The sequence below is a fragment of the Festucalex cinctus genome, chromosome 6, assembly GCF_051991245.1.
Source record: "Festucalex cinctus isolate MCC-2025b chromosome 6, RoL_Fcin_1.0, whole genome shotgun sequence".
NCBI classification, from domain to species: Eukaryota; Metazoa; Chordata; class Actinopteri; order Syngnathiformes; family Syngnathidae; genus Festucalex; species Festucalex cinctus.
The window spans coordinates 15,100,717-15,124,000 of NC_135416.1; the positions used below are offsets into that span (position 1 = coordinate 15,100,717).

A 23,284-nucleotide genomic window follows, 5' to 3' on the forward strand; every position below is an offset into this window, starting at 1 on the left:
TAGCATTGTGTATCCGAAGTTCAAGCAATATTCTTCAGAGTCCGAGGATTACTGACTCGTAGTTAAGGCCTGATTTGAACATGAAGCATGCAGCATTGCCACACACAAGAATTGTCAGTTTGTTCTTCTGTGCCTTGAATCCTTAGGATTTGGTTTCATCCTACGTTAGGCATGCACGGGAAGGCATCTTTTTTTTTTTTCCAGAACAAGGCATTCTCGTCTCGTTGAACACGAGTTGAAGGTGGCAGACATTCTCATCAATATTTTTTCCCAAAGTTTCAAAGTACTTCTCAGGCACTTTTGTGTAGGCAGATAATGCTTTCCTATGTAAAGAAGCATCCTTAGGTTCTGAAAGCTTGCATAAATTGTCATGCCAACGGTCCTGCTTCACCTTTTGTTGGGGTCATCAAGGCATTCCGGAAAAAAACAGTTTGTGGTGTCTTTGCTTTTTCTCGGATGACCTTGCCATACAAACAATTGATAGGAAATGTAATTGATTGATTGATTGATTGATTGCACTGAAATAGTGACATTAATAATGAACAGCATTCTACCAGTTCCCTCACAAAACTTAAATCTAGGAAAAAAAAACTCTGCAAATGGAAAGTACTACATCCAAAAAGGAAATCATTTTGGTTAAAAGGTGAAAATGAACAAACGTTTTTCAGCCTCTTATAAATAGTACAAGGAAGTTACCTATTGTGTAAATCATTGAAGAACGTAAAATATGATGTGAAAATGAAAAGTATTTGACCTCGTGATATTTGATCTTGTCAAAATTTTATAGTTATTCCGTGAATCATCGAGGAACATAAAATGTGATGTGAAAATAAAAATTATTTGACCTAGTGATATTTGATATTGTGTCAAAATTTTACAGTGTTCTACCTTATACAGTAAAGCAATGGTTGAAGGTTGAATAAGACTTTTAGCGCCCTAGCAATAAGTGCCATAAGACCTGAACTGACCATGCTGAAATACTTGACAGTCCCAAAGATTTGACGTGGACAACTTATAGCACAATCCTCTGGCAGTTTCTCCACACAAGCCCATCCTCTGTGACCATCACATACATTCACTAACACAGCCTACTGCCGCCAGGTCCGTAATTGTCCCCAAAGGGACCACATAACAACCTTCACCACCGCAAGACACACAACAAGACTTCAATGCTTTTCTTTAAGTTTCTATGTTTGCTGCCTTTTATTAGGCTTTTTTTCTTTTATCCATGATGTACGACATTTTTTTTTTTTTTTTCACACAAACACCACCTGTTTTATGCCTTTTGTTTTGAGTTGCGGGGTTCTCTCTCACCCATGTAGAGATACAGGCTCCCGAGGGACTGGCCTATTTATCTGGAGTCGACTGCCTGGATAAGGGCTTGGCTTCCTGTGGGGAAATCGCTGTCACAGACAGATCCAATAGGATAGATGCTAGCATGCTACGGGAAAGGAGGTAATTTATAAAAGAGGTGTCTCTCTAGGGGTGTAATGCAATATGACAACACTTACACCAACAAAGGATTAGGTAAAGTTGGAAAATGTTTCAAATGATAATTAAAAGACCCTGTTCCCGTGCAACTTACTCTGTTGCCGCTCCAAGGTGGACTGGATCATATTGCTGGTGGATGAGCGTGGCAGGATAACTTCATTTCTGCTCCTTGTCAATTATGGATTTATTCTTCCGTCTTTTTCCACAGTATACTTTTCAGTGTTCTTCCCTTGGGACATGAACTCGCTGAAACTTCTCCAACTCTGGAGTTGTAATTGAATGGTGGGGGTTTCTAATAGAACATTAGGCGGTTCCCATCTTGGCAGTCCATATTGATTTTAACGTTGAAAAATTGCAAACAATTGTGGGTAGAGGCAGGCCGACAGATGCAGACTTCAGTTTAGGAGGACATTTTAGGGCTGTGAAAGTTGCTGCACTGTGACATGTGTGACTGTTATTGTGAGTTTGTTTGGCTTTAATTGAACATTATCCGCAGTAACTTTCTCTCCAAGGAATTGCAGCAGGCTGGTTGTGTTTCTTTTATTGTTATTTAGTTGTCTGTTTCTGGTTTAGAAAAAAGGCATTTCAAAGACCACCTGTCAAGCAGCTCTGACAACATGGCGCATATGAGGCATCTTTTTTTTGTTCGTTTTTTCTTTTTTTAAATAATTATACCCTGTCCCATTGAAAATCTAACAGGTTGGAGTATTTTTGATTAATTATGAAAATATTCTGTAAAAACACTGGAGCAAGAAACGCAATACCACACCATTAATAGTCCCTTAAAATCATCAGTCAGGTGTTTTAATGTTGATTTGTTTTTCTATGACTAAACAATAAGTTATAACAAATAAATGAACCATTAATGCTAAGCGCTAGAAAGTATTCAGAGATTTTATTTAGGCCTCTTTATTTATTTATTTACTTATTTTAAAACTTGTTTCAAACCATTCCAAAAAAATATGCCAAACAATAGTCCAATGAAATTAGCTTTTTTGGCCATGATTCCAATTGGCATGTTTTGCGCAAACACAGCACCACTCAAAAGACGTCAAACCATAGGGTGCTGTTTGAATGTGTTCACAATAAAAACACAGTACCTGAAAAAGCGTAATTAACTGCATAATATTTTCCTTATTTTCGATGATCTATAAGCTTTATGCTTCTTCCTGCCAGCCCTTTTTCTTTTCGGTTATTGTTTGTCAAAATTGTATGATGTAATGTTTGATTGTCAACAATGTTGTCCGAAAGGAAAAATGAACAAATAAATCAAATCAAATCAAATCAAACCTTGCGCTCTCTGTGACATTTTCTTTCTACAAACTGTATACAGAAATTATTACAACACGCTGTGATAATAAGTGACATGTTGTCAGAAGCTGAGAGCGCTGCCCTGTACAGACATACACGTATAGCTTGTCAAATGTCTCAGGGTTTCCGCATTATCCAAAACATTAAGAATATATCAAAATAGAAGTCGACTCTTCCACTATTGATACATTAAACATAAAGCTTAAAAAAAAGATAGATTGTGACTCCTGGTTTGCATGGATGAGTCCAGAAGCAAAAAAAATTGTGCATCACATTTTCCAACCTGAGAAGGATGTGAAGCATACGTGTGTCTGCATGTGGACTGCCTGACAGGTGTGTCCAAAATGTACAGTAGGTCAGTGTCAGACATGGCCAAGACACACTTGGGGAAAAAATAGCCCCCATTAACATTTAACATTTTTTACAATGCTTCAAAAATGGAACTCATATTAGCCTCTCAGTGGAGAGGAAAAGAGATAAAATGAAGACGAATATTAATCGTGTGCTCCGGCCAGCCGTCATCTCTGAGGTCACTCGCCACAACAAATACCGTAGTCTGAATTCTTGTCTGGAGAAAATGCTCTGACCATGTTAATTCCAAATTTGTGATTAATGTAAGGTTGTCCCTGAAATAAATGGCTTGCCAGAAATGAAGATTTTATACAATGTGTACTATTCTGGGAAATCAGATTGTGGAAAGACAAACGGGGTATCTTGCATAAAATCGGGCTGAAATTATATAAATCACAACAGACTGAGAAAACACAAAAATAGCACGTGTCTTATCTTCTGTCTTCAATCGTATTGTAACTGACTTCTTTGTACCACAAGTAAAGACGTCTGAGGTCATTAGTCTTACTTCACGATGACATGATACATGGGAAATTATGTAAAACTAATTTTATTGTGCTGGCTTCAAGGATGAGGGAGTTATTTTCTCTGTCTGCTTTGGAAGCTTGAAAGATAATTGAAGACAAGGCCAAGTCACTAGAGGAATGATCAGTAATTATGAGCATAACACTGAGAGACAGTGAAACTGTACATTTTGGGGTGGACCTATATTGCGGGCAGCCTAAGGAACACCTGTGCTGGAATAATCATGCTGTCTATTCAGCCACACCTGTGAGGTGGATGTTAATATCGGCAAATGAGAAGAGCTAACTAACACAGATTTAGGCAGATTTTCCAACAATATTTAAGACAAATAGGTCTTTTGTTTTTGTATAAGTCTTACCAGAAGACCTTTGAGTTCAGCTCATGAAAAATGTGAAGGATTTTTCCAAAATCCTCCACTGCTCTGTTGTCACGGCCATCTTGAAGTTTGTCAGTTCCCCTTGATGTCCCTCTTAAACTTGGGAAAGTGGAAGAAATCGCACTGAGCCAGGCTGTGCGAGTTGGGTTTTTGCTCCAGCTCGGCAATGTTCTTCTAGGTCAGGAAATGTCACATGCTCAGGGGTTTGTGAGCAAAACTGTTGTCATGGTGACGCAGTCGTCCTGCCACAACTCTCGCTTCACAATCAGAAACAAACACTTCAGGATCTCGTTAGGCGAGCTGGATGTTCACTTAAACAATGAGTTACCATGTGACAGCCATGAAAGGACTTTTGCCAAACCTGTGCCTCAACTGCAGCCATCCACAGCTGCGTTGTTACTAAGACGTCCATGGAATTAACGATTTAATGCATTTAGAAGCAGCATGGAGAAGTGAACACCTGAGGTGCATTAAATAGAAACACCAATGGGACAAATGCTCTACGTCAGGGATGAGCAACCGCGCCCACACTCTGAGGGTCCCAATCAAAACATAAATAAATAAAAAAAATACATTTATCCATTCATTCATTGTAATAAATTGACGTTTTCAAATTTCCTCAGCTGCTGGCACTGGATTATTGCCCTACTTTTCATAAATAGATGTGGTTCAGCTTTTGATTATAATTATGACCAAGGTCGTTAAATTACAACCCCCCAAGCACACAGCCCACTTTTCTGTGTTGCCCACCTTGGGAGTCTTTTGCAAGCTAATCTGGAATGGCGTTGTTACGTGCACAAGTAAAATTAATTGCAGTATTTGTGGGATTTACCAGTCATGGTTGCAAAGCTAGACTTTATGATTTGTGCTTCTTTGTATTTATCTGTGCAGTCGCAGCGGTGGAATGCACATCTTTCAAGGGTATATTCATTTCATTAACTCGTGTTTACCTAATTGGTTTGTTTAATTATGTGAAAGCTGTTCACTTAGGCAGAAGAAGAAAAGTTGATTGAAAAGAATGGCTTTCTCAATGCATGCTATCTGTCCCCACTTTCCAAGGTTGCATTCTGACCGCTGTCGAGTTCTGTGCACTTTTATCTTTTATCACTCCTATTAAAAAATAAAAACCTTAATTCCTAGCAATGGAAACTCTCTCAAGCAATATACTACTCTGCAAACTCGAATGATTTTGTTGCCCGTTGTTCCGCTGTGGTTAAGTACAGTAAAGGACAATATAGTTGTATTGCCAGTGTGCCACTATAATTCCAATATAAAATTTAACTCAGGACATGTCCACCATAAAAGTATTTTGAAGAAAATATAAATAAATGTAATATTTAATGTAAATATAATACATTAGCATAATATAAATAATATATAAATATGAATAAATGTAATATCTAATGTAAATATAATTCAATTGCATAATATAAATAATATATAAAAATAAATAAAAAATACACGTATAATGAAAATAATATCTATAAAACCAACTTTTCATGGCCTTCATTTGTGTTGATGCAGATTTTATTCATATCTTTGTTTATATTGACATTTTAATGTCACTAAAACAGCTACCGGCATCTCCTGCTAACCTTCGTTATTATGTGTTAGCAACTGTAATACCGCAATGTTTTGACAAATGTTCAATCCATAGACTTCATTGAATAAACATCAAGTGCGTCTTATTTATTTATTTATTTATTTATTTTGTTATTTATTTTTAATTAGATGTTATTTTTCATTTCTAGCGTGTGTGTTTTTTTTTTTTTTTTGTTTGTTTTTTGTAATACAGCCTAATGCATTAAATCTTGGTCATTCCTAATTCTATTCAAATGGTGGCCATCACAGATGATCAAAGAACCACTTTTGCAGTTGTCTCTTACTTGTAAACCACCGTCCAACAATTATGCATGTAATGACTCTGAGATTTCATCGGATGGCTATGAGATCTGCAAGGACGCCAATGTCAAGAAATCTAAGTGACCACATTAATCAGACTAGCAATATTGAAGATGCAGGATGTAAAATGCCCAGGCCGGTATTTATTGACATCCTGAGATAGGAAATTAAATACAAATGAAGCCACTGCTGCACCAAATCTCTCTGGGATCCAATTTGAAAAACAAAACAAGTTGAAATGAAATCATTGACAGGATTTGTGCAATGCAATACTCGTTTTACCAATTTGTTTGCCAAAATGCTACTTGTCTTAGAATGATCTATTTAAAGATTTTGAAGGGGAAAAAATGCCAGTTAAAAGAAATCTCAGAAATTGCACGTTAACCATTTACAGCCAGTGTCATGCTGTAAAGCAGATTTTTCCTGGCTTTTTTAAGTTTGTTTTTGAACACTAATCGAAAGACAGAATCTGCTTCTTCCTCCCTGAATTTGATGTGGGCAGTGAGAAATGGCGTCCTAGTAATGTACCGGTACTTGTGTTTACGGTTTGCATTGAACTAAGAATAATACATTTAAATACCCAATTGTGACTTGGAAGCAAATTAATGTAAACACTACTACCTTTATTGTTAATCATGGGCTCAGAACAGATTGTCATAATGTGGCCTCACTTGGTTTATGTGCCCATTATGTTTATTGGTCCAATGCAAAGTAAATGGATGAATGTGGAAGTGCAGTATTTGTTTTGAATGAGTAGATGTGCAGCGCAAAGAGATAAGCTTTGTAAAAGGTGTTTTTTATTGGTTGTTGGCTAAATATAACAGGACCAGCAAGAGAACATGAAGAATTGATTTAGGTTAAAAGGTCATTTTTTTCCACATCTGGACATAACTTATTTGTTATGGTGCATCAAAGAGATGGGCAGTGCTGTTAACTTGTTGCCGCTGAGTTAATTAATTCATGGCTTTTGTAGCATGTGCACAATTGTGCATATATTCTATTCAGCTTGGCTGCAGGTATGAAATAAATACAGCGTAAATAAAAACCAATCCACCTTGAGTATTCATTTCCATCCATTATGGCTTAGAGCACTGAAGCAAGGTGGCTGTCGGGAAATCAGTCATGCCAATGGAATAACAATATTGAGATGTATTGGTGCAACAAAATATCAACCAGTCAACAGGCAATCTTTTATCCATACACGAGCATCAGCTTAAAATGAACACATAGTACTCTCTTTCCCCTTGGCACTGTTTGAGGAAACACATACAAGTGGGATTTGAAAGAGTAACGCTAGCTAGCGACCCTGATGTGTTGTTGCGAGACAACAGAGAGATAAACACCCACAGAAAGGCAGAGCATTAAAAAAAAAAAAAAAAAAAAAAAAAAAGTAAAAAACTGGGCAAGGAATAATTAAGTTAAAGCTGTTGTAGCAAATTAATAATGCTCACAGCACTTGAACAGGACTCCACGTGCATCTAACCTTTTTCCTGACCTTGTCTCATAAGCCATTTCACCTTTTCGGAAAATCATGATAAGGTATTATGATTCATATATTGCCTGATATCAAAAGATAATGTGAGCTCCAACACATTGATTCAAAAAATGTATAGTGCACGTGTACTTAGGGTAGAACAGGCACTTTGAGTTCTAGCAGCTCAAACGTAAGCTCAAATTTTCTCCATGAGCATTGATTTTTTTATTTTTTTTTAAACACAGATACAGACCATTTAACACATGCCTGTTGTCATTACACAGCCTAAGAGTTGATTCTGTCAGTGATTCATCACATGGCTGTCAGCCCTACTTTATATCACTGTCTCTGCTATGAATGAATAATACTAGTGCTGAGCTTCAGGTTTTCATATAGAAATGTCTTGAAGGAACAGCAGCTGTCATAAAAATGTTCACTTGGAACAGTGAAACCAGTTTCTTTATTTTGGCTGCGGATGAAAATCATTTGGGTTTGACATCACAAGATCAATTTACGTCATGAAAGCAACATTTAATCGTTGATTTCGAGGTATTTATATGTGAAACAGATACACAACTTGGAAAATATCACTTAAAAAATCCATTCATTTTACATGTTAGCATGCAAATAGGCAGACCTAAATCCGATGCACATGCATTTTAATTGCTAAAGATGAAAATGATGGTTAGTGGCTGGGAAATCCCTTCTAACTAACTGGTTTGACAATGTGCACCTTGTAACACAGCAATTATCGGTAGTTTTTGCACTGATTTAAAAAAAAGAAAAAAAAAAAAAAGAAAATCTTTTTATTACTCAATCTGCTGCTTATTCAAGACTATGAATACCAGCAGCAGTTGTCCAGAAAAGTCTGGAAAAGGGTCAATTTTATTATCCACAATGGATAATACAGTTTGTATTGTTACACAAATCCCACCATACTTATTACACTAAATTTTCTATAATCAAAATATAAGGCATCACACACAGATGTCAATGAGTTACAAGTTATGATAATACTAAAACTGATGCTTTGGTGAAATAAATGAGTTTTTATTTGTTTCCCTATTCCTTTTAATCTCACTTAAACTATTTTGTATTCAAGCTAATCCATTAAGGAAAATCTAAAATCCACGAGATGCTCGATGTGGAGGCGTCTGTTGACAAAAAAAAAAAAAAAAGTTTGCTTTGTTCATTTCTAGGACAAACACCCTGCTGTTTATCTTTTTCTGTTTTTACCTGCATGGTGGACTCCTAAGGTCTTTTCCTCCTGTGCCTCTTCATCTGCATTTCAAGATGTGTCTTGAAACCATATGGTCCCTGCTTCTCGCTGCTTCTTCCTTCCAATACTTTTCTTTTACTATAATCTTCCACAAAATCCCTATGACTCTCTTTCCCTCTTCTACCTACCTTTTATTTCCTATGAGAATAGATGTATTAATCACTGACATCAATTTAAAATTTCCCAAATTAAGACCTTAAAGGGATACTTGACTAATTTAGTCCATTATAGCAATAAAAAGTTCATATTTTGTCTATAATTAATTTGATACTTTCATTATTTTTCACGTACAAATAGTACGTTTAAAAACACATTTTGCAACTTGCTGTCGACTGAAAATGACATCACAAGGGCTCAGGTAACCAATCACAGCTCACTTGTTTTCTAGGTTTGGTCATGTGACATTCACAAGCTGAGCTGTGATTGGTTACTTGAGCCTTTGTGATGTCATTTTCAGTCGACAGCAAGTTGCAAAATGTGTTTTCAAAGGTACTAATTGTACATGAAAAATAATGAAAATATCCAATTTATTATAGGCAAAATATTAATGTTTGACTGCTAAAAATGGCTAAATAAGTAAAGTATCCCTTTAATTATCCTTATACAACATTGTTGTTCAAGTGAGACAAACCAGAAACATAACTTCTGTTTGTATATGTATGATGATGAACAATGTTAAAACGATAAAACTTTATAGGCTATTGTATATTGTAAAACATTTTTGTGACGTGACAGTTCAGACTCTGTAATGTTTAAAAATTGATTAACTTGATTGACATGGAATCCAAACGAAATTGCAGAAATGTAAATATTATACTTTAGGTATTGAGAATCTCAGCATGTGGGAATGTCTGTCTTTATTTCTGCAGTTATATGGCCATTGGGTTCCAAAACAAGACATTAGTGCTGCCCGACAACAAGCCCATTACTTATTTAATAGTGCTTGCAAATTTAGCAGAATGAATGTTGAAGAGGAATAGAGGGACACCGCAGGCTGTTTAATCACTCACCGTTTGATTGGTATTCTGTTTTTAACTCTGACTATGTAAGAGTCTAAACAGATCAATTTGAACCGGCCTCCCTGCCTGTCTCGACTCAGCCAACTCATTTATTACTTGTTGCTACATTATTTAGAACACAGGCAGACGCTATTACAGAGTGAGGGAAGGCCTTTGAAAGACATTACCTACTTCGATTTTTTTTAAAGGTATATTATGTAATTAAAGGCATCACTGGTAGGTTGATGCAGAATCAGAAAAGACATAAATTACATTACTTTCAAAACATATTATCTAAAGATACCAAATGTGGTTCCTTGTACTATTTGTGGCCCTCAACCACGGGTACAAGTCTGTATAGGTAGGCAGTTTAGCTCTGGGATGTACAGAGAGACAAAATACAAAATATTCTATTGATCATCAGTGTCTGAAAGATGCTTTATTTAAAAAAATTAGGTGCAGTAGCCTGTGTTTCTGCACACAAATCAAACCTGGTATGGTTGTTAAACAGTAATCAGAAGAAGAAGAGGAAGAAGATATGAATCAAACATATTTAGAGAACTTCTTAGGAAAGGGTAACCTTGCTTTTCTCACAGTATTTGTGACTTTACAAACTCCGGAGAATACCATCTTGTACCGCTCCCGCAGATAACTGCTGTTCCAGTGGTTCGGACCAATCACAGAGCGACATTGTGTTTGGGGGCGGGATATGCAACTGTGGCGAAACCAGGAAGCCAGCGCCGACGCCGGAGCTAACAATTTTGTTCTCGCAGAATTACTCACCTTGTTTCCTTGTTGAATGTTGAACAGCGAGGGGCGCTTCGTCCATTTCTAGCTGGTAAGATGTTCGTGCTTTTCCCCCCTTCGACATGAACGGAGATGACATTTTGAAATTTTCACCCGTGGTCGTGATTGGTTAAAACAAACGTGTAGATTGTCGCATCGTCCAATCAGCTCAAATTACTGTGGAGCGGTACTAGACGGATATTGCGAAGCATATCCATCTGGCTATTGCCAGGTTAAGGAAAGGGTTAATGGCCCAATATACAGCTCAGAGAAGAACCTACAAGTTCCAAGGGAAAAAAGAAAGTTGTATTTCAATATCAGCAGTCAAACTTAAAATATGTGATTTTTGCGACAAGTGATTCTCTCTGACCTAATTGTAAAGAGTAGAGTGGACATACTGTAACACATAGTGTCAGGTTTTAGGTGTGCTTGTGGACCCAAATGCAGCGAAGCAGGGCGAGCAGGCAGTGGTGAAGTAAAAAGGGAATTTAATTAAACCAAACAAAAAGCGAACTCCAAAAGGTAAGCAATGCAAGACGGTGGAATAAGGCAGAAAACTGGCAGCGTGACGGGGGAAAACAACAACAGCTGGGCAAGACACAAGTGGCAGAGGGTGCTGATTGGTGGACACACAAGGTAGGTTAGGCAAACACAGGTGGGCATGACGATGCTTGACAAGACTAAGGGGGCACACAAGGACAACAACGGAAAACACAGATCATGACTGAAACTACAAAAAACAAGGATAAAACAAAACCCAACTCAAGCCATGACACATAGATCATGTCATTATCCCCCATTACCCCAAATTGGACACGTTAATTGAAGAATAACAAGCGCATTCACCATAATGATGAAATCAGTTCTTTGGCCAAAAAAAAACAAACAAAAAACGTTGGCAAACATCACCATAAAGGGTTACATTAAGCGTGTGCATGAACAGCATCTCAAGGTAGAACATGCTGCAGCATTAGCAAGCGCAACAACCGTAGTGACTGTCTGTTACACACAACACACGCAAGCACATCGGCTTCAGACGAAGCAGCACACTCGCAGTGAGTGAGACAGACAAGCTGAAAGCTGTTATTAGGCCCATCTGTACTCGTACCCTGAGGCTATGATGATGAACCAACCAACGGTCCACATCTCACTGTTTGTGCGCTAATTACACTAAGTGCCTGAGGCCCTCAGCCCCGTGCCTGCATCTATAATCAATGTCAAATCAAATTATTAACTCAACTGATGTTGTGGTAGCTCACAAGCGCTTGTAACATTTTGATGTTTATACTGTTTTATTCATTTTGTGTAAACAACAAGGAAAAACATGAGTGAGAACGATACATGGGAAAGTGAAGTGAGCATGGACAAAATTATTGTTTTATTGCGATTCATTCTGCACCATTGCCACGGGTGTATAGCCTGGAACACTTAGCAATGCATTTATAAAAATGTAAACGAATGGGTTGCTCGAGTGTGACGATGCCACCTTGGAAGCAAGTCTGTGAAATTGCTTCTTTCTCAGATATTCTATAATGCTGAATTGAAGACTGATGGGGGAAAGACTTATCCCATTCGTAGTATTCGAGTTCTGACCTCAAAAGTGTGACAGTAAACATGATGGACAACTGACGACAAGATACGTGTGTTGATTGTGAAAGCAGTCCTGATAAAACATGGAAGCCAATTATTTATATGCAGAAAGGCTTTTGGTGTATTATGATTTTACTGTTACCAATTAGTGTATATTTGTAAAGTCTTCACGAGCAGCATGTGTTCATTAGCCAAACTTGTAAAAATTTACAACTATACTCCACAAACAACCAAGGACTTTACATATGGTTTCCTGGATTTATTGAATTGTGAAACTGAACACAATATAGATAAAGCATCAATCAAATATTCCTGCATTAACAAATATGTAGCTATTATAGCATCACTACATGCTCTATACCTGTAGAATTGTATGAATAACAGTACAATATAGCCGATTGAATAAACTACATTAAAGTACTGTTAAAAAACAAAAACAAGATGTGAATAGTAACCTTGCACAATATTCATTAATTCAAGGACACATGCAGTTGCAATGTTACCTTTCTTTGCCAGTTATTCTTGATAACGGTGTAATTGAAATACACAGAGTATGACTAGAATCAATCCAAATGAGAAAACTCGCAGTATATAATGACACACCCTTTAACGCAGTGTGAGTGCAGGCCAGCAGGGCTCAGGAGAAGGGTCGGACAATTTTACGATGGAATGCTTCCAACTTTGTAGGAACAGTTTAGAGAATGGCCTGTTATGTTCCAGCATGACAGCATGTGCCCCAATGCACAAAAGCAAGATCCATAAAAGCATGCTTGGATGACTTTCATTTGGAAGAACTTGACTGAACAACCCCATCAAAGACCTTTGGGACGGACCACAATAGAGATTGTGATCTAGACGCTCTCTCAGGTCCAACAACATCAGTGACCTCTGACCTCATAAATGCGCTATGAAATTCCCACAGACACAGATGCCAAAAATATTTTGTAGAAAGTTTTCTCAGAAGAGTGGAAGCAATTTTGGCTGCAAAGGGGTGGGCCAATTCCACAATAACGACTATGGAAATGCCATTAACTTCAGGTGTATAATGTGTTGTTAGGTTTATATCATATTCCATATGGTGTATCTAGTGCATGTCAGTTAATGGGCTCTATTTTTATAGACAGGCACCCGTGTGCTGGGCTCAAAACAGGTCCATTGTCATTTTTGTGTTGGGGCAAATCTAGTCTACCGTGGTTGGGACTGTGTTACACCTGCAGACTGAACACAGTCGGCACACTGAGCTGCCACGCCACCGGCGCAACTGGCAATTTGGTGACAAAAAGTAGACTAGCTTTTAGACTTGGTAAAACTAGGTCTAACTTGTGCTAATTTTGGTGAATTTGATTGAGGTGCAGGCAGACAGATTTGGCACTCTATAGACGTGGCGGATATCATTGTAGTTCATTTGGCCAAAAGTCAGCTGTGCTCCATCCCAGAACGGAGCTTAATAAGTAGTGTTGTTCCGATACCGATACTGGTATCGGCAGAGGTGCCGATACTGCATTAAAACAGTGGTATCGGTGAGTACTCACAAGTAAGATGCCGATACCATTAATTCCAACGCTAATATAGGATTTTGGATGCAGAATCTTGTGTCTTGCTGGTCCACGACATTCACTGATATGTGACATGTTCACTGCATGCCGATCTAAGATATCCTATTGGCCCTTGAACGCTCTGAACCAATAGCAGGACAGCTTTTTCATAATGAGGAAAAAAAAAAACTCAAGTATCGGTATGGTATCGGTCGATACTGCAAAGCTGGGTATCGGTATCGGGGGCCAAAATATCAAAAGAAAGAAAACTCGGCCCATGCGCAAAGTTCGACTGCGGTTTGCGCTAGGTATTCATTACAGCTGATAAAACTGAAGTTGTAATATTACATGAAAATGTAATGGAATTACAAAATTCAGTCATCCAGATTTAAGGGTTTTCTATGCATTTCCAAAAATGGTTGCGAAAGTGAGTAATTGTGTTTGTGCGTGTGTGTGGCTGCTGGAGGATATTTCTGTCTTGAGTCATAATATAAAATCTAGGCATACTCTTATCACACCGTGTGATACATTTTATGAAGAAATGCCGCAGGCTGGTCTGGTAGTGTATACTCGTAATTTTTAATCAGTGCTCTTTTACTGGAAAGGATTGTTTGTGAACGTGGCGTTGGATTGTGTCGAAGCTTATCTGAGCTCCACTCATCTGTATTCATTGTGAAGCTGAGCTAAATGTGCCTCAGATCTGTTGACAGTCAGATTAGAAGCGTGTTTGTGTGTCCTTGTATTGCTTCTACTGTCAATGACAAGAAAATGTGGGTGTATTTGTTTTATAGATTTTTTTTTTTCCTCTCATTTCAAAGATTGGAATGGTCGTGCGTTTGTGTTCAGAATAATAGCTGTGTGTTTAAAAAAAAAAAAAAATCTGACTGAAGCAAGACGATTGGATTACATTTGACGATTCTTGAAGCCAAGCTCTTGACATGAAGCCACCATGAAGTTCCATTGCTGAAAAAATGAATTGAGCTGAAGAGGTGACAATTTGTCAACAAACACATTGGCTAAAGAGAAATTGTGCAGCATTTTGTGGACTGATGAAAGCAAGATTGTTCTTTTCGGGTTTCAGGCCACAGACAGTCAAAAAAAAAAAAAAAGAAGTACATTGAAGAGAGAGTGAGACAGTGATTCATGGTGGCACAAACATTATGATACAGGGGATGCTTCTCATACTTTGTTGTTCGGCCAGTTTGGTACATAGCAGGAATCATAGATCAGAATACTTGAAGAGGTCACGTTGCCTTATTTCAAAGAGAAAATGACCTTGAAGTGGATGTTTCAACAATGGTTCCAAAAAAAAAAAAAAAAAAAAAACACAAATAAGCAAGCAGCATATTTGTTCCAGATAGTGTATATTACTCCTCTAGATGTCACTCTTGGTTCAATAGATGTAGTAGAAATCTAATCACTTTATTGCACTAGCCTTTATTTTTAAACCCAGCGCGCCAGCTGGAGGAGTAAAAAAAAAAAAGAATCTCCCAATTGCTTCATCAAGCTTAATTTTCCCATCACTATTTCCAGACCAACAAGTAAACATTATGGAATGCCCTGGATCTTAATCCAATACTAAAGTTGAATAGCGTGACATAAAATATTTGTTCCTGAGGGCATTCTTTCCATAATTTGTACAGATGATGTATGCTCCTTTAACGATATGGATCAAGAAAATGGTATCTGATACTCAACATTATAAAAAGTACTACTTGCACATACCTAATTTTCCAATCTAGCAATTACGGTCACTTTACCCTCCCACCAGCCACATTGTTTGGTGTCAACCAGGTGTTGTACAAATAGGAATTAGCATCTGCTTAATATGCATTAGTTACAGCTCTAATTTCCATTCATTTGCATATGGTTGCTTAATGAAATAAGATTTTCCATATACAGTCATAGTTCTAAATGACTGAGCAATGCACTAAGTGAATGGCATCAGGGTTGCTCATAGGCACTGCCCGTTGAGCTGGAATGATGTGGAGAACATTACATCTGTCAAGCTGCACAAAGCAGCCATACGCTTTAAACAGAGTGGAAAGATAATATAGTGAAGCCTATCCCACGCCCCGCTGAAAATAATTAATCCTGTGTGCATGCTTTGGGGAGCACATGAGAAGCACAATGTGCATCAAACCGTTTTGTTGTCGACCTGAGTGGCTGTTGGGTGCACATTTGTGTGTGTTTGCAATGATCTGTGTGACCATGTACATGACCTTAATTAAAACCTGTCTGATTAGTCTCTGTGTGCATGTGTGTGCGTGTGTGCTTGGTACCCACCAGTCGAAAGCGGCATCCTATCTATGCATGCTTGTGTGTAACATACCGTGTTGAACGCCATTATCCTGGTCACGTGATTGTTGTATAAATGACAGCCGTCTTCGTTCATTTCAATGTGAGTTTTCTGACGTAATGGGCAATCTGCGCCAATTCTGATCAGAGTAAAAACCACGGCGTGTCAGGTTTCATCTTAATCCATGTGGGGGGTGGCCTCCTAATGTGGGCTAAAGCGTGCTTAGCACACAACATGTAGCATGGCCTGTCAGAGTAAAAGTCACTCGTATGTTTACCGTCCAGGTTAGGGACCGTCCACAGCTTCCATTTCCAGAGTGAACAATGTCAATGGCTTGACTGGTAATTTGAGCCTCTGTAACACGTAACTTGCAGACGCTCCCCAACTTCGACTCGCTTTCGTTTGGACACAAATGTTTGGTGAGTCCTCCGTGGCTCTACTGCTTTTGAAGAAGTGCTTCGTTGTGTAGGGCGTAATTCCACCTTTGATGTCCGCCATGGTACACAATAATTACTCGTGAGTCTCTTTGTAGTCAATGGCAGCCATGTCATTGCATGTGTGTTTTACGCACGTGTGTCCAAAATAGCCAAAACTGTACTTAATGCAAAAATATTAATAAAAAGTACTATAAAATCATAATCGCTCAACAAAAAGTGACATTTTTTTTTTCAGGGGAGAGTTGGAATTAACCATTTCACAGAATATCTGGTTAGTTTTTCACAAGTCTTGTATTCCTTTCAGCACAGCGTAAATATGAAGGGATGTTATGTGGAGGTCAGGATGAGTTTTTCTATTTTACCGAAGCAAAACTTGCAATTTCAACACAACTCTCATTTGGAATTCAGACTGTAATGCAACAAAGTATTCATTTGGGGAAACCCTCACAGAAATTCGGTCACCTGTGAGCTATTCAATTAATGGTGCCAAAACAAAACAACTATTTGAAGTCATAAAAAGGGAACAAACGAGAGGAATGGGAAAGGGAATAATGTGAGATCAACTTGCGGAAAAGTGAGGGCATGATGAAGAGTGTGAACAAAAGTGATTCAATCAGGCCTTGACAAAAGGAGAACAAGGTCTGGGCCTCACAGTACAGACAAAAACAGTACTTCTGATGTTCTGAAGTATTGATGTTCTTGGTAGATGTGTAACTATCTAACTTTGGAAGTCACAGAGCATAAGAACAACAGCTTTTAATAATTCAGAAGACAAAACTCGATTTCACGATTTTAGCAAATTTTCCACAATGTCGATTCATCAAATTAATCTGATTTATTGCCCAGCCATACTCTGGACTGAGTTGTCGTATTTGGATCTTGGTTTAACAACTAATTTTTTTTTTAAACTTACTGAGGCAAATATGCCAATGACACCTCTCTGTGTCTCTTTGCAGGACAGTCCATTGATCATGCAGTCAGACAGAAATGTGACCATCAACGCTCGGACTGAAGACGGACAACTGACTGGTCAGCTCACCGTCGGTAAGAAAAGCGCACATAGACTTGCAAACACACACACATACAAACCATGTGAAGACTGAAAAAAAAAAAGCACATAAAAGAAAATAGATCATTTCTCAAAGGACATTAAGTTATATTGCTTTGTTTTTGCTTGACTTCCTAAATGCATTTACCCCCCTCTGTTTACTAAACTAAATACTATCTGTTTCCATTAGGCTTTCTCACTGAGCCTTGAAAGCAATTTTTTCTTTGACCGAATCATTTTTATCTGCTCTAATTGGATTAGTGAAAGACTATTGTTCTTCAGAAGACATAATTCCGAGCATGTGTGGCGTCTGTGACGTCTTCCTATAGAATTCAATAACTCAGGCAAGCATGCAAAGACTTTCAACAAATCTGTTCTGAAAGTCGCATGCTGTAATGGTTTAGATGACAAATGTGTCTGCCCAACGTATGACTCATTTTCATTCATCCAGCAGTAGCGAGAGATCAGCGTGATGTGTTCAAATGCCTTGCTTCGAGATAGGAATTTGCCAGCTAATGTCCACACATTTTTCTGGTTGATGGATTGGAGAGAGGTAAATTAAAGTATCCAGTAGTATTAGATTTTAATGACTTAGAAAGGTTAGCCTCTTAATGTCGTGTGAACAAGGTAAACAGAGATGAGCTAATTATGAGACCGCAACAACAGTAGAGTTATGATTAATGTGCCGCCATTTATGTGTTGTTTATGACCATCAAGCCGTGCGTGTGCGTGTGAGCATGCGTTTGCGTGAAAATGAGCAGTGTGAAAATATGATGAAAATGACTATCCAGTTCATCATTTGGAATGTAAATATTTTAATCACAGTGGTTTCGGCAGTTAAATGAAAATGCTAAATTGAATCATGTGGGTAATTTTTTTTAACCATCATGGGGCATTTTATATATATATATATATATATATATATATATATATATATATATATATATATATATATATATATATATATATATATATATATATATATACAACCACAGTGTATAATATCAGTTATTCTATTATTCTACGTTTCTTATACCACCTTTTTTCATTCAACTACTTCGACATTTCTCAACCGATTCAAACCATTCCAACTTCAATATGTTCCAAAAATTCACAGTTCATGAGCTATTATTTTTCCCATTACAAATATTCACAGTTTTCAAACAATTCAACATTTTCACCCCCAAAATCCACATTCATTTCCAATGAGACATTCAACAATTCACTCCGAATTATAATTTAAAATGTTCAGCTCATTCATTTCACCTTGGGATCAATTTTCAACATCCCCCCAATTCCCACATAGCAGAACATCCACATTTTTCTCCTAAAAATGGCACTTTTTTCACCAACAAAGTTCCTCATTCATTTTGTGGGTTTGAATTTGGGTTAGGGCTCATAACGTTCCTACTCAAAATTAATTATTTTAAAGTTCAAAATGTCAGCTCATTCAATTCACTTTGCCATTCAATCTGATATAGTGCACCTGCACAAAATCCACATTCCACACAATTCTACACGTTTGACTCAAAATTCCCCATTCATTTACAATGTCCTATTCGAGGGCCGTCCCATGCCATTCCCACAGAAATAAATCCCGGATATAGAGCCAAATTTTTGGATTTTTGTGGATTGTTCAGATTTTTCCACCCATTTTAATTTAAATTTTTGCACATTTTTGCATAATTTCTGACACAATTATTCATTTTTATTCAACTATTTTATTTAGATAACATTATTTTCTTGTTTCAGGTAATCTGTTCATTAACCTCAATATTTAAGTAGGCCTATATGATGGATATTTCTTTATACGGTTTATTTAATATTTTTTTGTACATTTGCTTTATTCAAAACACAAATAATAAATCAAAATGTTTACAATAAATGATCGGTTTATTTTATTATGTTGGCACTTATGGTTGGCTTAGATGACATTCAGTGTCTTGTAACAGTGTAATTCAGTCCCATGCTTATCATGTTGCTGAATTTGCTAACATTTCAGATTAAAACTTTAAAAAAAAAAAAAAAAACAGTTGCCAAATGCTGCAGTACTTTAAAAAAAAAATAGTTGTCTATTTTGACGGCCTTAAATATTGTGGGTTGCAAACTAACAACAACTCTCACAAATAGCTTTACAAGGGTATTCATAATGAAAGAGTATAGAACATGAAATAAGTTTATAATAGTATGAATGACCAATAATTACTATTATTGGCGGTGATAGGAGGCGAGCAGTAAAAGCACTGAACACACGCAGCCAACCCGAATGTAACGTCCTTCTTCCACCGGACACAAGAGTACGAAACAGAATGGGCCACACCGGAACACACAACACACTTAATTTGTTAGGATGTCATTCCACATCATTCAATGCACGCATTTCACCACTACCATTCAAAAGCATTCTATAACATTCAATATAATGTAATATAATTCAATACTATTGACATAATTACATATCTTTTCAGCAACATTCCACTTCATTCAATATGATTCTACATTTATATATACTGTATAGATTTTTTCCATTCAGCATTTCAGCATTCACACACAATTTCCCCAGAAATTGCTTCATTTATATACTATTGATAGTGCTGCATATGTAAAAGTGTCTTCGTTTTAGCACATTTAGCTTCTGACTAGCGGCTGTGGATTTTACCTCCCACAACTTCCCTGCTGTGCTTGTCGTTCAGTCTGTTTCACAAGAGAACAGGTTGCAAGTCAGAGCAATATGAGCTCTATGACTCAAAAAAAAAAAAAAAGTCTTAAGGGTTACAATGAGTTGTCACTGTGTTGGTACCCTCAGAGCTATTGCTTTTGTACCATCAACCCCTTGAATTTGCACCTTGGGATCCTAGCCTTTAGTATGGAACTCGGAAGAAGATTTTTAAAGTTATGATTTATGTCACACACGTGAGTTATAATACGCCAGAAGTGGGGTAAGTCACATATGTAGAAATAATAACTCTCAATCTCAAGTCTTAACCTTTAATTTTCAAGCATGTCCCGAGTTACTGCGGCATACTGGTTGTCAGTGTGACGAAAGTCGGGCTGGGATATTACCTCAGCAGGATGAGGTCTGGCCCCTAAAGCTGGTTGATTTATGCAAGAAAGGAAATCTGTTATTTAAGGGATATGGGGTATTTTGCGAATTCCACATACAAGTTATCAAGATCAGGTTATTTGGGACTTCCTCACAAACGAGATGTTACATTTCAAGGGGTTAATCGCATGTAAATAAAGATTTTTCAATGAAAACCTGGGAACTGTTTTAAATTGTGGAGGAAAATGCCGATGTCATTTTAACAGAATATAATGGAGAATTTTAGTTTTGGGGGATATGTGTGGTTCGCTGCTGGAGAGGTTGGTTGTAGTACTGAATAAAAGGAATGCATGTACTGTAAGTTTACAAGGAATTGTAAATAAAATGGAGTTAGGCTGTCTGAGATGAGTTTAAATGTCCTCATGACATTCAAGAAGTTCAGTAGCAGCCTAAAGGCCTTTCAAACATTTCCTTTAGACACTGTAACAGGAAAAGTCATATTTGCATATGAGAAGACATAAACCACACCATACGGCTTGACGGAATGCATAATTACATGATCATAAAGACAAGACTGTGCAAGAAATAAAATTATACCGAGCTAAAAAAAAGATGCAAGGCAATTGCCCGAGTACTGTTTTATGAGCAATATACAAATACAAAATATGATGAGCTGTGCATTACAAAAATAAGGTAAAAGTATACAGGTACATATAAGTATTATACTGTAAATATGCTTCCAGGCCTTCACCAAGCCCTAAACATTTGTCACCTACAAAATCAATCAGTTAACTTGTTTGCCTTTGGTATAATGAAATTTTCCAACCATGAAACCACAGCCCTAGAAATTGGAATTACAGTATTTTATGACCAATGAAGTTTTGCTTTCCTACCTGTGATAAAATATAGTCTGAGTTTTCAGACTGTATAGACTAGGTGTCACCAACTCTGGTCCTTGAGGGCCCCAATCCTGCATGTTTTGGATATTTCCCCCCCTCCCTCAAATGATTGGGATCATTATCAGGTTCTTGCATATAGCTTGCTGATGACCTGATCATTTGAATCAGGTGTTTCGGAAGAGGGACCCCTGGTATAGACCACATGTACGGTCTGATTTTGTCCCACCTCAGTCTGAGTTGCGTTTTTCAACCTTTATTGAGCCCAGGCAACCCTTTTTACATGAGACAAATCTCACGACACAACACCAAGCCAATATCAATATGTCTCAATTAGTATGAATACTGAAATAATGATGATCTTGTATTTACTCACAAATTGACTTGGCGTGAAATGTGGGCCCTGATGATCTCTCACTCGTGTTCACAACCCCTGGCAAAAAATTATGGAATCGCCACTCCTGGAAGATGATCATTTATGATCAATTTTAAAGAAGAAGAAGAAGTAGAAAAAAATTTTAATCATGGATATTCCACAAAACTATTTTTACTCAAAATGCCATCCTTCTGGCTTTAATAAGAACACACAAAAAAAGCAAGAAAGAAAATTGTTATAGTCAGCCACAATTATTATTTTGAATATTAGAATAGTTAGATTATATTAAATATTGAGTCATCTTGTAATTTTCAGTTCTTCTATCTAAATTATATTGAAGTTGCTTAACAGCCAGCAGTTTAATAAGAGTGTTTACACCTTGGAGAGCTGTTGCACCAAATGGAGTGACATGAATCATAACTTCAACAAAACAGAATTGTAACACTTCTTCAAAAAGGTAGGAAAAAAAATAATACTATACTAACCTGAAGGTTTGCGGGTTCAATTTTCAGGCCTTGTGACCATGCCAAAGTGTATTTGCGCAAGATACTGAACCCCCATTTTCTTCTGATACGGCATCATCAGTTGGTAAAATGAGGAAACAGTGTTAAAGCACTTTGAGTAGAAAAGCGCTATACAAGTCAAAATCGATTTACCAGGTTGTAACTTGTAAAAGGGAAGTGTCCTGGTAGAACAAGAAAGACCTCAAAGAATCAAGATAGAACAAGTAACTCATTCACTGCCAGTCCAGGAAAAACAATCTTTGACGTTTAAACCCGTCTATGGCAGTGAATGTGTTAAGCAATATATAGGGAAAACAGTAAAACAGATGAGGTACAAATGAGCGAAAACTGTAGTCACCATTTCTGACCGAATTGTAATAATTTGCCTCCAGGAAATGGGATTTAGATAGAGAAAAGCCAAACCAAAGCCATCCTTAACACCTAGACGTTAAAAATCAAGTCTACAGTGTGCAAAAGAAAAGCAATCATGGACCATGATTGAGTGGATGAAAGTGATGTTCTGTGATGAACTGCAACTCTGTACTGGAGCTTTTGTTTGGTGCCGCTCCAATGAGGTTTATGAAGACGACTGCCTGAAGAATGAGTCATTGATGATATGGGGCTGCATGTCAGGTAAAGACACTGGGGATTTGGCCGTCTGTATATCTTCAATAATGGTTTACATAGCTTAAATACAAATTTATTTTAGTGCCGTGTTTTGGAAAAAATCAACTTGAGGTGTTTTTATCATTTTCCTTACCTTGTTCAACGTACCAGTGTGTATTTACACGTCAGCTCTTTTCATAAGCTGACCAGGCACTGCCTGTCCACACATGTACAGTCTTACCTTCTCTCACACTTTGAAGGTAGGAAATCCCTGACAGCTGCCGTCCTACTGTTAAAGCTCCCCAAAGCAGCTTTCCTCACCAAGAATCCCACTTTAATGCTGATGTATGGGAGTGTGTCCGTATGCCTATCTTGGAGGAGGCAGAATCAGTCTGTAAAATTGGTTGGCGAGACAGTCTGCAGTCAATTTAGTCAGGCCGCTAGAGGATGACATGAAC

At 37.5% G+C, this 23,284-nt stretch overlaps 1 protein-coding gene across 5 annotated transcripts in view; it reads left to right on the forward strand.

Annotated features, from left to right (window-relative positions):
- sgcz (sarcoglycan zeta) overlaps positions 1 to 23,284 on the forward strand; it is a 273,737-nt gene that overhangs the window by 192,868 nt on the left and 57,585 nt on the right. For all 5 annotated transcript variants that reach the window (XM_077525222.1, XM_077525226.1, XM_077525223.1 and 2 more), the window contains exon 4: positions 17,311 to 17,398. In XM_077525222.1, the coding sequence (XP_077381348.1) occupies positions 17,311 to 17,398 (88 nt within the window). The remainder of the gene's footprint in view (positions 1 to 17,310; positions 17,399 to 23,284) is intronic.